This window comes from Talpa occidentalis, unplaced genomic scaffold (assembly GCF_014898055.3).
Source record: "Talpa occidentalis isolate TD23 unplaced genomic scaffold, MPIMG_talOcc4v2.1 talOcc4.6, whole genome shotgun sequence".
Classification (NCBI taxonomy): domain Eukaryota; kingdom Metazoa; phylum Chordata; class Mammalia; order Eulipotyphla; family Talpidae; genus Talpa; species Talpa occidentalis.
In genome coordinates this window covers 118,873,506-118,886,603 of record NW_023604972.1, presented here as the reverse complement: position 1 = coordinate 118,886,603, position 13,098 = coordinate 118,873,506, and the positions used below count along the sequence as shown (strand labels likewise).

The following is a 13,098-nucleotide window of genomic DNA, read 5'->3' as shown; positions in this document are numbered from 1 at the left end:
GCTGAGGGGAGCAGCGGGCGGCAGGAGAGGTCTGCGCGCCATGTGGGACCCTCCTCTGGTGGCCGGGGAGCAGCCGGGGATCGAACCGGCGCCGCAGAGGCTGCGGGCAGCTTCGCAACCCAGTGCTCAACCGCTGCACCACCGGGGAGGCCCCACTCTCACATTTTAACAAAAAAGATAGATCAAAGAAAAGAAAAAGAAGTGCTTCTCACTTGCATTACTTCTTTTACTTTCTCAAAGTATTTAATAGTGCACGGCAGGTAACAGTTAAAAGTACAGACCTGATCTTTGGATGACCTAAAAAGTATTCTGTCCTAAGAAAAGACCTGTTCAAATCTACTCCTGCTGATCATACATACATCTTCTAAAAATCATATCCTAGTGTTTATTTTAAATTTATTTATTTATTTAAATTTATTTTAAATCAACAGTCCTCAAGTATAATTTTCCTACTACCATTTTCTTCACCAAGGATTAAAGTTTCAAAATGTTTACAAAAACATGATTTTCAGTCAATATGAAACACAGCAAACAGGCAGCTCTTTCAAATGGCTGCACTAACAACAATCTGATGGTATTTTTTATCTCTCAATATAATGCAATCAAAAGCACTAACATTACTTATAAAGTATTACTAGCAATGATTAATCAGAACCTTAATCAAATCTCAACATCTTACTTTCAGTTTTAAGAAATGCACGATAGAAGAACAAGTTAAACGACACCCATAAGGAAACAATCAAATAGAAAATTGGTCTGGACTCTTCAAAATAACAACATCATGGAGGATAAAAGTAGGGGAACCAGACAGACATTAAAGAGACAACATAACAAAGGCAATAATGTATGAGCTCGGTTTGGATCTTGGTGAAACATGAGCACTATTACAGACATTTAGATGAAAGCTGAAAAAATCTAAATATGGATTAGATTAGATTACGGAATTGTTAATTTTCATAGGTTTGCTAATTATTGCATTTGGTAAGATTTAGGAAAAACATGAAATGCGGGAACATGTCATAATGTCTGCAACTCACTTTCAAAGAGATGAGCAAAAAATATATGTTAGTATACAATAATATCTGTGTGTATGTGTGTTTTGGAAGAAACAGATAAGTAAATATTTAGAATTTTTGAGTCTCAACAGAGAATATGGAGAGGCTGAACTGTTCTTACAATTTTAATAGATTTAGAAATTTTAAAAATAAAAATGTCCTTCTCCACCCCTAGGTTAGACATCCTACTGGTTTTTTTTCCCTTTCACACTTAGGTTGCGTCTTCTACAGTCCATCTTTCCACATGATGATAGGTACAGATCATTTTTTTGCCTATAGGTAGAATTCCAGTTTTCTCTACACAAACTACTAGACAATGTCTTTTCTCCACTAATTTGTGGAAGAAAGATTTTTGTCTAACTGAAAGATCTAAACAGAGGAAAGGGAAAAGGACTAAGAAAGTAGGGGAAAAAAAAAGTAAAAGAAAAATGAAAAAAAGGAAAGAGTTTATACTGAAGGAGTATAAGAGTTGAGCAAGGACTAAGAATAAATGCAGCCGCTTCCAATTCCTGTACACAAAACCATATTTACTAAAGTATTAAAGGTGTCAATAGAAAAAGGTGATTGAACACTTATTTAAAACAAACAAAACAAACAAATACATTCCCTCAAAGTTCTTCAGGAAACATATGACTGATCTGGCATATAACTTTCTAGGAGAAAATTTCCAAAAATTAATAACCAATGAGTTGTATTATATTTTATTGAGCATTTACTCTTCTTTAGAACAAAAATCATGGAGAAACAGAGACACTGTAAGCATTCTGAAGATTCTTTTATAAAATTTCATATTTAAAATTTATTTCTGGGCCTCCCTGGTGGCGCAAGGGGTTAAGACGCCACCTATGAAACTGTCCGCAGCCTCTGCAGCACAAGTTCAATCCCCGGGCCAGCCAGGGAAAAACCCACATGGCGCAGCAGACCTCTCCTGACTCACCCACTGCTCCCCTCAGCAGTGTACTTTGGTCAATCTGCCTGTTCTGTTCCTCACTGTCTCTGGTGAATCCTCTCACCCCCTAGGCCTGTACCCCAGCTCTTGTATGCATAAATGAATCTTTAAAAAAAAATTATTTCTTTAATTCAGTACCTCAATAAGATTTTAAAAACATGAATTTATAGAATTCATAACTCTTTATCCTATCACTGATATTTGACTCAGAAAATGTTAACTGCTCTCTAAGAAAATTCTAGGCACATACCTTTTATTTTCAGCTAAACTGGCTCCTTCATCCTTCAGCTTTTTACTTTTTTCAGCACAGCCTTCAAGGAGAATTTCCTTCCTACGTTTAACAGCATGAACCCAGTTGCCTTCATCGTTCTCAGATACATCCTTCTCATCTGCAGCTTCAGCTTCAAACTGCTGGGAAGTGACCTTTGAGACCTTCTCACCAATTTTCCTCTTCCATCCAAAGGAAGCCATTCTGGAAATTACAAAGAAAACAGTATAAAATTTCAAACATGGCTCTCTACAGAAGTATTTCAACTAACAGGTGGAGAAGGGATAAGAAACTCAGACCATCACCATTTTTTAATCCCTAACTATATACAGGATCTAGGCAATAATCATCAGAGACTGCTAACATCACTAAGACAGAAAAAAAGGACTTTTATCTTTTAGGAATATATTCTAAAATAATTCACATGAAATAATGAGATACCTAGGAATTGTTTCAAAGTAACCAGACATGGGTGAAACAGAGAGAAATATAGATAAGATTGCTATGAGCTGACAGTTGATGAAGTTAAATGACAAGTATATAGGATTCCTTATACTTTTCACTTTTCATATATGTTTAAAATTTTCCATAATAAAATATTTTAAAAGATTCAAACTTGGTAAATTAATTCAGAGCTGGGGCCTGCCTGGTGGCACAAGGGGTTAAGACGCAGCAATATAAAGCTACCCGCAGCCACTGTGAGTTCCATCCCTGGCCAGAAAGCTACCCACATGGCGCAGAAGACCTCTCCTGACTCGCCTGCTGCTCCCCTCAGCAGTTTATTTCAGTCAATCCGCCTGTTCTGCTCCCCACTCTGTCTCTGGTGAATCCTCTCAGCCACTGCACCTCTGGCCTGTACCCCAGTTCTTGTATGCATAAATAAATCTTTTTAAAAAATTAATTCACAGAGCTATCGGGTTGATCAAAAAGACAACAAATGTTAAACTGCTTCATAAATCTGCCACAATAAACACATGTAAGGAATTAGAAAGAGAGGATAACTGAACAAAGTTTAAAAAAACCCTGGAAGAACTCAACAGATAATTATCCAGAGAATAAATTTACTGAGAAAGCTGAGAACTCTTACAGGTTAGTTACATGAATGGATTCTAAGTTATTGAGAACCCCCAGGAATTGTATATAACTTTGATAGGCCTGTGTGCATTCTGGAAAAGAGTATAAGCTTTCATTCCATTCTTTAAAAAGTATATAATCCAAGGAAATTATGATGAACAGACTGATCAACCAGAGGGCTGAGGAAAAGCAATGATCTGGAGAGCCCCATAGCACTACCAAACAAGGAACATGGTGGAAGTAAAGGAGGCAGAGAAAAGAAAGAGTAAGTCTGAGCAGATAGTGAGTCCTTCATCACTGATGCACACGGCTGAAGTATAAATAATCACTAGAGAGAAAGGCCCAAGGTCATGGCAGAACTTGGAAGGGTAAGAGAATTGTGGGTAATGTTCCCAAGTCCTTAATAAACGTAAGGAAGTGCTACTGAACTACAACAATCAAGAAATGTGCAGGGGGAACCACATGCTTTCCATGGAAGCAGGGATTTTGGACAAGTCTGGAGGACAGATGGCACTAGGCCGTTAGGTCAATGCCCAACTTTACCCCCACGCTAATAATGTAGAGAAGGCGGCATTTCTGACGTTTGAAGGTGACTACAAGTTACTTGGGGGGATAACCAAGAAATGAATGAAAACGAAGGGTGTCCTTATGGAAGAGAAGTGTAGAATCACAGAGTGAGGGCAACCCGAGGGGACGGATCCTTAAAGAAGTCTCACGAGGTCTCAGGCTATGTCGAAACAAGAAAATAGTCTTGTATTTGTGACTGTCTATAAAGGCAACAAGAATGAGAGGCTTAAGTTGTCTCACTTTAGATTTCGAGATGGAACTCTGTTTCTAAATCAGCATCCTGAGGCACCAGGATGAAAAACTGCAGATGAAAAACTGGTGTGTTTGTTTACTAAAGGCAAATGACATCAGAACTCAGTGGCTAGGTCTACAGATGGCAGCAGGGATGAGAGTAGAAAGGAAAGGAAAAAAGAACAGACCAACAAGTACTTTTTTAAAAATTAATATGTTATTGAGACTCCCGTTACCCTCCTTCGTCCTTCAAATCAAACCACTACTATATATGCTGAAGTGTAGGTTAAGGCCCAGACGGTTCTCAGCCATACAGGAAAGCCCCACACATGGCTGGTGGGGTAGTTTCTGCCATTCTCCCCCACAAATTCTTTAAGATGTCCCAGAGATAAGAGGCTGTGCAGGTCAGGACAGAAAGGGTTCCTTGGGTATAAAAGATGCCTTTGGCTAGAGGACCATTAGCAATTAATAAGTTTAGCCTTGATGAAGGGGACAAGAATACATTCCTCTCAGACAAGAGTTAATATTAAGTGAAAAGTAAAGTTCAGGAGTAGGGGCAAAGAAAATGAAAGATGCCATACCCTCAAGGCACACATTTCTCAAAGAACTAGGAAGCTGCTCATCTGCTCAATTAAAGGAAAATAAGTGAATCCGAGCACTTGAGAAGAATGGAAAAAAATCTAACAGCCATATAGTATGAGTAAAGACACAAAACACTTGAAAGGCCGACTGGTTAAAAAGCTGGGATCCGTCACCAAGGCTATTAGTACTGTTTTATATTTTCTTAAAATCTGGCTGGATGGAAACCACAAAGTATATTCAATTACAGTACAGGTTAAGTGCTCTCAGCGAGTAAACAAAAGATGCTATGCTGTAAGAGAAGATGCATGAGGCTTCCCTGAGGCTTAAGAAAGTCAGGCTTGGGCCTCCCTGGTGGCGCAAGGGGTTAAGCAATGCACTATGAAGCAATCCGAAGAGTTCGATCCTCTGGCTGGTCAGGGAGCTACCCACATGGTGTGGCAGACCTCTCCTGTCTTGCCCGCTGTTCCCCTCAGCAGTGTATTTCAGTCTGCCTGTTCTGTCCCCCACCTCTGTCTCTGTTGAGTTCTCTCTCTCTCTCTCTTTCTCTCTCTCTCTCACACACACACACACACACACACACACACACACCCCATCCCCCACATCTCTGGCCTGTACCCCAGCTCTTGTATGCAAATAAATAAATCTTTAAAAAAAAAAAAAGTAAGTCAGGCTTAAAAGGAGGGTGAGTTCTAGCACATACACAAAACACTTTCTGCCTTGGAAAAGTTAACACTCCGACTAGATTCAGATATCTTAAAAATTAGAGTTGCTTGATCCTCTTAGGCCATCTGAGCAGAAATGAAAACTTCTTATAATGAAGGCTTTCCTGAAGCTCTTATCAGCTAGACACGGCGCAACATCCGAGCCATTCCATTTTCCCACTAGGATAAGATATATGGGCAAATCATCATCAGGTTTCATGTTAAACTCATGCAACACCACAAATTCATTTTGTGCAGAGTTTAATCAGTAAAAGCCAAATGTGTTCTAAACAACTATGCTGTGCTCTAAATTTTTCTGCTGACACCACGATCCGTGCAGTGGGTGTTCCAGTGCTGTGGACCACCCGAGGTTGCAACCAGGCACCCACCAGAGGATGCTCGTTTTCACCGCGTGGGAGGACGGAGCACCCAAGGCGAGAAACCCCTGGATGGCCGCAATCAGGAAGTAAACACCGCAACCTTCTAGGTGAAGCTGTATTCAGAGGTGAGGAATTCAAGAATTGGTTTCCCCGAAAATGTCACCGTAAGCGAGAAATCCGTATTAGCAACTTAATTTTCCACAACATGAAATCGTGCCAGCTTCATCAAGGCTGCCTCGGACGTCCCCCGCGAGTTGATCAAGACCAACCCCAGTTGCTGACACCTTTAGGGAGGGTGGAGAGCGAGCTCGGTTTACGGGGGTGGAGAGCGAGCTCGGTTTACGGGGGGGGGGGGCGGTAGAGAGCCAGCTGGGTTTATGGGGGGTGGAGAGCTAGCTCGGTTTAAGGGGACGGAGAGAGAGCTCGGTTTAAGGGGATGGAGAGTGAGCTCGGTTTCGGGGGAGGTGGAGAACGAGCTGGGTTGGGGGGGTGGAGAGCGACTTCGGTTTAGCGGGGTGGAGAGCGAGCTCGGTTTAGGGGGTGGAGAGCGAGCTCGGTTTAGGGAGGGGTGGTGAGCGAGCCCGGCTCCGGGGGGGGGGGTACAGAGCGAGCTCGGCTCCGCGCCCCCCGCAGCTCAGAGCAGGCCGAGGCCGCGCCGTCAGCCCAGGAAGCGCGGAAGCTGCTCCCGCGCCGGAGCTCGGAGCCCCGAACCCCACATTCGCAGGTGCCCAGAGACCAACCTTAGACTCGCGGCTCTGCCACACCTCCGCTGGTCTCAACTCCGACTACCCAAGCGCCTCTCTCCTCTAACCACAAGCCCCCCGTCCCGCTCTCTCTCCCCTCCCGCCGGCTTTTTCGGGAACCGAGCAGCCTAGGGCACCTGCGAATCCCTCCGCTGGCCCCGTGTTTACATTCCGCTTGCCCTTTACCCAGCGGAAGCGGAAGTTATGGTGCCCCACCCCCCACCCCCTCACCCTTCCCACACCGCCCCCCCAACCTACCTCGCGTCAGTACCTAGTCTCCCAAAAAAAGCTCTCCCACCCAGGGGTTCAAACACTCCCGAGAAGGAGACAGGGAAGACGCGAGTATCAGACTTTCTCCTCTGCCAGTGTCTTCCCTGGGACTACAAATCCCAGCAGCCACTGCGGGTGCCTCTACCCTATGACCCTCTGGGGGTTGTAGTCCAGATTTTGAGCGCCCTCCGGCCCCGGCCGCGAGCGTCGAACCGCGTCAGTGCGGCTGCGCGCGATACTGCGGCTGCGCGGGCTGAGGCGCGCGCGGAGGGCAGCCCCCAACCCTGCCGCCCGCCGCCCTCCGCTTGCGCCCCGCCTGTGAGGAGAAGCTGGGTGTAACCATCAGGGAAGGCGGGGCGCGGAGTGTCAAGATAGGGGCTTCCCTAAAGGAGTTTACAGCCGTGTCGATGAAACCGGTCAAACGCATTAGACAAATGCAAAATTCGATTAAAAACGGGGAGTCAGGGAGCGATGGGGAGGGACGGACTTTATAGGCTTCACAGTGGGCAAATTTTGGACCCTGAACAGCGAATTATGGCCTGAAATTAACGGTGATTCATGCCTTAGAAAAATAGGTGGCGGGCTCCCTGGAGGCGCAGGGGTTAAAGACTCACCTCGACGAAGCTATCTGCAGCCACAGCGAGTTCCATCCCTGGCCTGGGAGCTACCCACATGGCGCAGCAGACCTCTCCTGACTTGCCCGCTGCTCCCCTCAGCAGTGCATTTCAGGCGATCTGCCTGTTCTGCTCCCCACTCTGTCTCGGATGAATCCTGTCACGCACCCTCCACCCCCCCCCCACACACCTCCTGCCTACACCCCAGTTCCTTCATGCATAAATTAAAAAAAAATCTTTAAAAAGAAATAAGAGGGACTTTGTAACACATGAAATGTTTAGGACATTGAAAAATTAAGATTGTGCAAAGGACCATTTTTGTATACCAGGCCTTCTCAATTTCAATAGTATAACAATTCAAACTAGGTAATTCTTTGTTGGCGAAAGGGGAGTTCTGTGTGCTTTAGGGTTGTTAGGCGCATCCCTGGTCTCCACTAGATGCCATTAGCATCCACTACCACCACCATGACCACCAATCCTGACAACCAAAAATGTCTCCAGGCATTGCCAAATGTCCCTGAAAGATAAGTCTTTTCCCCTCACCCCACCTATTGAGAACCAGTGATGTGGGCCAATGATTCTCCAAAGCAGATGCTTAGACCGCTGAGAGCAAAATCAAAACTATAGTAATATAAAGTTATAGTAATATGAAATATGAAGACATCGTTTGCCGGTTTCACAACGTTGACTTGTGCATTGTGAAAAAGTAAAGGCAGGAGAAACAGCTGGCATCTCGGCAGGAGCCAGGCAACCAAAGGTAACTGCGGGAGTAGTCACTGTATTCTTCTCAGTCTCACACTCATAGGAAGAAAAAAAAAAATGCAGTCACCCAAACATGTTCTTGATGAAACAGTAAAAATTGTTAAAATTACCCTTAAGTTCATATTTAATGTTCTATATGACCAAATAGGAAATACTCAAAATACCTCTGTTGTATTTTGAAGTCTGATGTGTCAAGTAAAGCACTTAGGAGAGTGCAATATAAACTAAAGTGCACACACTTTCCCCTGAAATACAACTTTTACTTAGAAGAACGACTGACAGATTCAGACTTGGGTATTTGACAGACCTTTTCTTGAATGAACAAAGGAACAAACAACTGACAGTGTTGCCAATGATAAAATTCATATATTTGCCTCATGATCTTGAAATCTTGCCAAGCCTTTCCTTTTTAATCTCTGAATTTTATATTATTTGTTGTTATGATCTGTGACAGACTTTTGGTCAGGTTGCTTTCACTAAAAAAAAAAAAAACTGCCATCCGCATGTGTGCAGACACACACACACACACACACCCCAGTCTACAAAACATTTTCTTTTCTTTTTTAAAAGATTTATTTATTTATGCAAGAACCGGGGTGCAGTCCAGATGCGTGGGAGGGTGAGAGGATTCACCAGAGACAGAGAAGGGAACAGAACAGGCAGACTGACGAAATACACTGCTGAGGGGAGCAGCGGGCAAGACAGGAGAGGTCGGCCTCGCCATATGGGACTCTTGCCGGCTGGCCGGGATCGAACCCGCGCTGCAGAGGCTGCGGACAGGCTCACAGTGCAGCGCTCAACCACCTGTGCCACCAGGGAGGCCCTACAAAACATTTTCAAAGCATTCCTTCTGAAGGTTTTACAACGTGTTGTTATCATTAACCAGTCTATTATAATGAAACTTTAACAACTGAGAGCATTTTGAAACTGTTCTTAATCATGTAATCTTAATCTGCAATCATGTTTTTAATAGTCTGTATTCTGGAGCATCAAACATGGTTACATACTTGTTCATCTCAAATTTCCATGAGACAATGGCGATACCAAGCTCACACGAGCTCTCCGTATTTCCAAGACCCAGGCATACTGGAAGGAGCCCTTTCCCATCTCACTAGTCTCCTCAAATTTTTCAATGGTACTTTTATGGCCCCCACATTCGTAGATCAGCTGGCCAGAAGTGGTAGAGTTGCCCGAATCTATGTGTCAATGATGTGGTGTCACACAGATGTTATGAATCTTTGCACTTGCCCATTGTGGCTTAAATTTACTTTAGCTGTGGTTTTCAGGACACCTGTTTATTGATGGTAACTCTCTTGTGAAAAAGCCTGCCATGTCTGATGAAAACTGTGATATATCAATGTGACTTTTGCCATTGGATTAAATATGTCAACATGTATAAAAGCTGCATAAGTGAACCAGTATTTTCAAAATGATCACTGCACGACCGTGGAAGCCAACCACCAAGATGGTCTCCTATGATCCCCATCCCTAGCAGTCATACCCTCCTATAGTTCCTTCTCACAGGATTGTTCTGTTACCTTCAGGACATGGCAGAAATGATAATATATCACTTCTGATATTAATTATAAAAGACACTAGAGCAGCAGCAGTGTTTCTTAATCTGGTAGAGGTGCATATGGCCATTTTGACTGTAAACATGAAACACTGAAAATTCATCAAGCCAAATTTGTGCACTTTTCTGTATAGCTCTATAAAGTCTTTAAAAAATACAGCTCCCACCTTATCCATTTAATGTATTAGCTGCAATAAAATTCTAAACTCAAATATATCTAGAATACATTTTTATTTTTTTTATTTTTATTTTTTTAGAGGCATGTTTATTTATTTGTTTGTTTTTTGTGTGTTTATACATGCACTGGGTACAGTCAGAAGCGCGGGAGGGTGAGAGAATTCACCAGAGCCAGAGCGGGGAGTAGAACAGGCAGAAGGACCGAAGTGCACTGCTGAGGGGAGCAGCGGGCGTCAGGAGAGGTCTGCGCGCCATGTGGGACCCTCACCCAGTGGCTGGGGATCGAACCCGCGCCGCAGAGGCCGCGGGCAGCTTCGCAACCCAGCGCTCAACCGCTGCGCCACCGGGGAGGCCCGAGAATACATTTTTAAATCATTTAAAAATAGGAATTCTAATCTCTTGCCCCTACCCAGCCCGTGTGTACACGCGCACGCGTATTTGCTAAGTGAACAATTAAATGGTGTTTAAAGCTATACCTCTTTCTAGAGTTTTTTCTAAATCTCCAATCCTCTGGCAAAGGCTACCTCTTATAGTAAGTTTTCACATTTCACGCACCACTCTACTTACTTTGAACTGTGATCTTGACACACTTATTTATATATTTAATACACTTCCCAGGCTGTTTACAGACAACATAATCATCTTCCAGGTCAATAGAATTCCTCTAAATTTATCATAGCTAACAATTTATTGGCATTCACAACAAATAGAACCGTCTACTTTTACAATAGAACAGCTCAATAAATATTGACTTTTTTTAAGCAAGAGAATGTCTTGCACAATTTTATACACTCAGGGTAATTTTAAGTTTCCTAAAAGAATCACTTTTTATGTGTTCTGTCAACAATCTATACAAGCCCTGCATAACAACGTTATATGGATACAAAATTTATTACTAACTGAACCCTAACAGTATTACCAAACCCAATGTTAGCATCCAGGGATAAATGGTAGCTGCTTTGGCTTTTATTATCTGTATCTTAATATTTTGTTCAGGCTGTTGATTTTTTGATGACATCAAAACTAATGCTGTTGAGACAAATCACAAGCTTAAAGTACTAAACTTTGTTCAAGCACTGTATTCTCTATATAGGCACATTGCTAAAAAGGTTACAAATGGTCACCCATAAACAAATGTTTGGGATTTTTTTATTTAATTTTCCCAGAGCTTAAAAAATTTAAACACATTGTAGCAGATGAAAAATGTTTTTCTTTATTATCCATTTTCTAAATCAAATTTGAAGTTGTATACTTAAATATACTCCAGTCAAAACATACATGTACACATCTCAGAAATATTGTACCACAAAGATTGATTTCTACCTACTACCAATTACAGTGATGTTGTATATAGAATTTCATTCATCTTGTCAGAACTCACAATGAAAATAAGATTTCTATTATGGATGGGAGATGGAAGGAATTAAGAGGAAAAGGTTTAAGGACACATTTTTCTTTCATTCCTTAGGTGCCAGTGAGGCATAGATGAATGGAGTTCTACATCTAGCACAGTCCACCACGCACTAATTCAGATGAAGGGAATCACCACAAGGTCAAAAAGGATAGGGGGTGGGGGAGAAGAGAGAGAAGGGAGGACATTTTGTATAAAATCATTTAAAACTCTGAAAAACTACAAAAGCATCTCAAGAGAAAATATAATCAAAGTAAAAGTAATGGAGTTTATTTCAGTGAAATTATTTTAAATTAGATATGATATATTAAGCTCCCATATCCCCTACTTGGTAGAAAAGTTCCTCTCAATGAGAAATCATTTATTTTAATGGCAAAATTTTTACATATCAGTAAAATCTGTTATATTTAAAACTATGTATACAGTACATTTCTGGCAAAAACCTTATACATCTTTCAGTTGTCAAGACAAAGTAAAAATATGGTTGCATAAAATCACAAAAAATATAAATTGCTGAAAAGATAAAAAAGATTAAAAATCATTTGCATTGACTTCCTTATATCTTCAATTATAAGAATTTGCAAACTACAATAAATTCAAGAAAATTCTGATTCAATCTTGACATACTTAACCAAAAGTTGTCATTTCAAACATCCCAGCTTAAAAAAGAATTTACTGTAATAGCCTGTGCATTTGTCATACTATTTGTACAAGTGCAATATTTAAATACCTTCAAAATAAAACTCAGTAACTAAAAGAAATTACAATAACTTAAAAAAGAAGCAAAGTTTACAAAATTAACAATTTTTAGAAGGTCCTATTGAATTGGTTCCTCCTTTTATTTGCCCCTCCCACAACAGCTTTACAGAGACATAACAAAGATGTCTTAGTTCTATGTACAAATCTGTAACTTTAAAAATACAGTCTTCTGTTCTTAACATCAGGAACATAATGCTGCATTTAGAGGTTCTAAGTGTAATGAATATCCCCCAAACAATGATACAAAGTTATATAGTTTTAAACTTATATTTAAATCAAACTCCTATTATCGTATACTGTTTTCAAATTCTAAGCTGAATAGAACAAGTCCTGGACCAAAAAGAAGCAAGATTTTTCTTTTGAATTCAGTGCTTGTTTCTAGGAGTGCTTGAGTGAGTTCTACTAACTTTAAGATGTCAATATAGCTGAGTACTTATTGTCTGGTTGCATAGGTGCTCACTGTACTCACTAAAAACAATGCTATAATACAAACATTTCTAAATGAGGGGGTGGGGAATAGCTCTGTAGCAGTGGGAAAATGACTATCAGTACAAAAATCAATTTTGTAACATTAAAGTAAGACAGGGCAATTATGGGTAATAACATATCTATTTTATTAGCATACTCATGGTACCAATTTTATCTGAGGTTTTAAATTTAAATTTTATCTTTTATGTAATGCTCTTACTAAGAGCAAGAAAAAGGAAACATAAATCAAAGCTCTTAGGAAGATTAAGCATATTTAGGCAGTTCCCATAATGCTACTTTCAAAATAGCAAATAAAGCCCAAAACAATATAACCATTTAGACGAACTGATTTGATTCCATATTATTCAAAGTAATAATGCCATGACATGTAAACTTTAATTGGATCTTGGTTTGAAATAACCAGCTGTAAAAGAAATCTGAAGGACAGCTGGGGAAATCCAAATACACATGATTAGATGTCATTAGGATTATTTATAGTGGTATTTAGGAAAAA

General features: G+C 41.1%; 1 protein-coding gene across 2 annotated transcripts in view; it reads right to left on the bottom strand.

Moving 5' to 3' along the window:
* TTC33 (tetratricopeptide repeat domain 33) overlaps positions 1 to 6,955 on the bottom strand; it is a 28,807-nt gene extending 21,852 nt beyond the window's left edge. The window contains exons 1-2 of one of the 2 annotated variants that reach the window (XM_037529569.2): positions 6,809 to 6,955; positions 2,255 to 2,476 (exon numbers count right to left, since the gene is read on the bottom strand). In XM_037529569.2, coding sequence (XP_037385466.1) covers positions 2,255 to 2,475 — 221 coding nt within the window. In that variant the 5' untranslated portion in view covers position 2,476; positions 6,809 to 6,955. Of the gene's footprint in view, positions 1 to 2,254; positions 2,477 to 6,547; positions 6,711 to 6,808 lie in introns of those variants that run through there. The other variant, XM_037529568.2, reaches the window with a different exon arrangement.
* Positions 6,956 to 13,098: the final 6,143 nt, after the last annotated feature.